This window comes from Lactuca virosa, chromosome 3, assembly GCF_052849685.1.
Source record: "Lactuca virosa cultivar CGN04683 chromosome 3, Lactuca_virosa_CGN04683_v6, whole genome shotgun sequence".
Taxonomy (NCBI): domain Eukaryota; kingdom Viridiplantae; phylum Streptophyta; class Magnoliopsida; order Asterales; family Asteraceae; genus Lactuca; species Lactuca virosa.
In genome coordinates, this window is record NC_136428.1 from 340,590,540 (window position 1) to 340,595,302 (window position 4,763).

General features: G+C 33.3%; 1 protein-coding gene across 1 annotated transcript; it reads left to right on the top strand.

Moving 5' to 3' along the window:
- Nucleotides 1–383: 383 nt before the first annotated feature.
- LOC145167484 (protein IQ-DOMAIN 5-like) lies at nt 384–4,505 on the top strand. The gene is made up of 7 exons (XM_079086696.1): nt 384–692; nt 1,246–1,370; nt 1,824–2,039; nt 2,213–2,440; nt 2,513–2,626; nt 2,693–3,104; nt 4,152–4,505. Exons 2-7 carry the CDS (start codon nt 1,287–1,289, stop codon nt 4,211–4,213), a joined length of 1,116 nt encoding a protein of 371 aa, XP_078942822.1. The 5' UTR covers nt 384–692; nt 1,246–1,286; the 3' UTR covers nt 4,214–4,505.
- The last annotated feature ends 258 nt before the right edge of the window (nt 4,506–4,763 follow it).

Sequence of the window (4,763 nt, forward strand, 5' to 3'; positions counted from 1 at the left end):
GAAAAGTTAATTGATAAAAAATAACGTTTGATAAAACTAACTGAAAAGCTAGCTGAAATATATAAAATTACATAAAATGACATGTAAAAGTATATGTTTCTATCATTAATTAAGGGGTGCATTTGGAAAATTTTAAAAAAGCTCCTAAAAAGCTAGTTTAAGTGGTTTTTCAAAAAGCTAGCCTATAAGCTACTTTTTAGCCTATCAAACACGACAACACAAAAAAGCTCAAAAAATAAACTAACTTATCAGCTGCTGTGACCCGCCAAACACAGCCTAAATCTTCAAAACCTGCCTCAAAATATTGGTGATGTCACCCACACTGTGATAATTAGTAATCGGTATAACGATTAGTTACCATGTGTTAAAAAAAAAAAAAAAAAAAGGGAAGAGTACCGCATCTGTACTCTTGCCATGTCTGAAACCACGCTTCACATGCCTCAAAATGGTCGCTTATCAATTAATGAAGCAATTAGATGCACAAGTTGAAGAAACCCCCCAAAAATTTTCATCGTCTTCCTCTGCAAATCCACCCTCTCGCCTCACCAATCCGAAGCAAGTAACCGCATTCAACCAGATAAACCCATGATTGGTGTTCGTTGCCGGTGTGACGGAATTTAGTGCCAGTTGGACTGAAGAACTGTGTATTATATCATTTTTTAGATCTTTGGATCGCCGCTCTGTTTTTTCAGGTAGTTGTTCTTCCTCGAATCTCTTTCTTTCACTCTATTTTCATCGAATTTTGGGCTTTTTCCTGTACTGGAGATTTTTCATTATAATCACCTCATCTGTATTTCTTATCTTTTTCTGTGAGAACTTATCTTGTTTCTTGTGCAATCTTAAGTGAATCCGTTTACGTTCTAGAGATTAGCACATTGTTGTTAATTTTAGAGTAAGGAGGACAATTGGCATTGCACAGAACACGAAAAAACCTGTTACCGAAGTACAACATGAGCTAGGGTTTTGGGACTTTGCAAAATTTAATGTAGATTTGTGTCTGATGGTGGGTGTACATAAATTTGAAAGAAATGCAGACAGTTGATTTAGATGTGAAATAATATACAATGACTAGCCTCTAATTTTTGTAGCTAAAAGTGATTATAAAGTTCAAGTATAGAATCTTAAATTGAAAAATCTTCTAAACTGATTACATACTTATTTTGGTATGGAAATTTTTGCTAATCTTCATTGCTGGTAGTATCTAACTATCCATATCTAACTTCTTCAAATACTTTCCCCTTTTAGATTTGAAGTTGGTGAAGTTGAAGTGAGTATAAACTATAAACATGGGAGTTTCTGGAAAGTGGATTAAAGCACTCATTGGTTTGAAGAAACAAGAAAAAGGACAACGTTCTGGAGAAGATGGACATGTTAGTATTCTCATCACTTTGCTTAGTTATATCATATGCATGTTTCTTATTGAACTATATTTCTTGTTTCTAAAGAATGTTTCTTCATGAAACTTATATGATGGGAAGTTAAAGTTATAAATTAGATTTTTTGATGGACTCTTAACTTGGTTCTCATGAGCTCATTTTTTTATGCATATCCATCACATGTTTTGACAATGTTAGTTTGCTTCTATTTATAGTAGTAACTAGTTATCTAATCACTATACAAAGGTGATGAAGGAGGATATTTGTATTTACTTATATTGTATGTCTAAATGCAAGATATAACAATGTACTTTTATTGAATTGTTTGTTTCATTTCTCTCTATTATGACATTGTGCTTTGGAAAACGAAAATCTATCCAGTTATAGCATTTTTCTAAATAAGCTCATAAGTTTGAATCTAGTGTGCATTTGCATAATCTATTTCAGAAGGGCAATTCGGGAAAGTTTCGACACCGCAGAAGAAGCTCTACAGAGATAAATAGTGACAGTTTTTTAAATAAGCTCAATGAAGATGGCAACAGCAGTGCAATCCAAGATAATACTTTTTCTCCACTTGAAGTGCAAAATTCATCTGAAATGGAACAACATAGGAGAGAAGAGTGGGCTGCTACACACATCCAAACAGCTTTCCGTGGATTTTTGGTAATAATTATTTCACCACTATGTTTTACTTTTATGACTTTACAGTTTTTCACATATACTCGGTACTTATATATATACATCATTCACCATGATACCAGATAAGGGTAAAATAGTCATTTATCGTATTTGACCTTTGACCATGAGCTACTTTTGTTATAATAATATATGGTTAGGCTAGGCGGGCCCTACGAGCACTGAAAGGATTGGTGAGACTACAAGCTCTTGTGAGGGGTCATGCAGTGAGAAAACAAGCTGCAATAACTCTTCGATGTATGCAAGCTTTAGTCAGAGTTCAGGCTCGTGTTAGAGCTAGGCGTGTTCGTATTGCATTGGAAGGTCAATCAGAACAACAAAAACTTCAACATCAACTAAAACACGAGGCTCATGTTCGTGAAATTGAGGTTAGAATTTCACAACTATTTATGAATCTTTTAGATCATTAAAGTGATGTTATGTTTGCTTGTATTTGACAGGAAGGATGGTGTGATAGTGTTGGATCTGTTGAAGAAATACAAGCAAAGTTGATAAAGAGACAGGAGGCAGCTGCTAAACGTGAAAGAGCCATGGCATATGCTCTTGCTCATCAGGTAACATTAAATAATATCATTTCTTTCTTGAGTAAAATTACTGAAATACCCTTGTAAATAATGCAGTGGCAAGCAGGATCAAGGCAACAACAAGCGACAGCTGTAACTGGATTTGAACCGGATAAGACAAACTGGGGATGGAACTGGTTGGAAAGATGGATGGCTGTTCGTCCATGGGAGAATCGCTTCCTTGACATCAATACAAATACAAATACAAGAGAAAATGAAGTAGTCAAGATTCAAGAAAACAAGAAATTAATTGCTTCAGATGTTCCAAATGATAAATCCACTCATTCTCAATCTCAATCTCAATCTCAATCTCAATCTGATGGATTTGGTTCTTCTCCTGTCAAGACTAAGCCTCCAGTTATGGACTCACTCCAGTCAAAATCAAGATCAAGATCACACAGCAATCCGAAAGAGAGATCATCAACTTTGAGTAATCAAGCAAAGAAACGTCTCTCTCTGCCAAGTAACGGTTAGTTACTTCCAACTTTGACTAAATTACATTTTTAGCCCCTGAGATTTTCGTCCCCAAAAGATTTTCCTTGCACTTTTCATACTTATTTGATTGGGTTAATCTCATAAAAAATGTTATATTTTGTGTTTTTTTCCAGATTAAACCACAATTTTATTTTTTTCCTGAAAAAGACCTTGTATTTTTTTTCGATCTGGCCCTTTTAGTAATTTTTTCCGAAAAATTTGTAAAATGGGAGGGTTTTTTTGGAAAAAAGTAAAAAAGTTGAGGGTTTTTTTGGAAATAGTTACCAGGTTGAAGGTTTTTTTTTTTTTTTTTTTTTTCGGAAAAAAAGACAGTTGAGGTTTTTTGCTTAAAAAAATACAAGGTCTTCATCAGGAAAAATAAAGTTTGAGGTTTTTTTTTCGGAAAAAAAGACAATTGAGTTTTTCTTTTCTTAAAAAAAATACAAGGTCTTTATCAGGAAAAATAAAGTTGAGGTTTAATCTGGAAAAAACACAAAATATAAGGTCTTTTATGAGATAAAGTAAAATAACTATTTTTTGGTATTCGGAGTATAGCTGATGTTTGCAATTTTTGTCCTAAATATATAGTCATTTTACTTGAACTGGGACTAAAAATGTTACAAAAATCCCAAGTAAGGACCGAAATCGCAAGATTAAAACTTTTTGGTATTAAAATTGAAAAAGTAGCTTTACTCAGGGACCAAAAATATCAATTACTCGTTTTTTCTTCTCTTATTCTCATTTAAGTGTCCTTTGGATAAATCATGTTTAAAAAATATTTGAGAAAATTTCGACATACTTGGGGAAATGGAGGGAGAAAATAATAAGGATAAATTTGTAAAAGGTTAGGATTTAATGAGGAAAGTCTCTTTCATCGAGTGCAAAAGAGACGTTTCTCTATTAAGTGAAAATGTTTATTTCAAAAACGGTGGGACAAAGGCTTGTTTCGGATCCCTTGTTTGTGCAAAAGACGTAAACGCCCTCCTCATTGGATTAGAACAAGAAGCAAAATTTCTTACATTTTTTTTGTCTTGATGAACAGGGAAAACAGGGAAAGGGGTAGGGGGCTCAAACAGTAAGAACTCCCACAAGATAAAAACATAATTAAAATTTACCTTTTTTCAAGCCAAAATGGAAATGAGTAAAAAGACGATACTGCCCGCCAGATGCTTGTAAATGAATTATTAGGCGAGCATGTTGTCACAAATAAGTAACCTTATGTCTTCTTTAGCAATGTCATCATCATTATAGCAAGCAATGTGTATGTTTTATTACTTTGAGATTAACTTTGTTGTATTGTTCATGTCATTTTGTAGGCTTTGTTTAATCTTATTCTGCATGTAAGGTGTGAATCCATAGATATATTATCGTATATTTTCGTTTTATTTTATTCCCAGACTATTGCGTAACAAGATTGAGAGAAGGATCATTATTTCTCATTAATCATTTACTACATCTCTACCTTCTATTTATACAAAGAGAATTAACAAGAATGAAGCTACGAACTATTTATACAAAGAGAATTAACAAGAATGAAGCTACGAAAAAAGTTCTAACACTCTAAGTGTCTATTACAATAATTACTAATTGCATCCTCAACTTTAAGAAGTTGACACTTCTAACCCAAATTATAATTATTGTCCCAATATCCCCC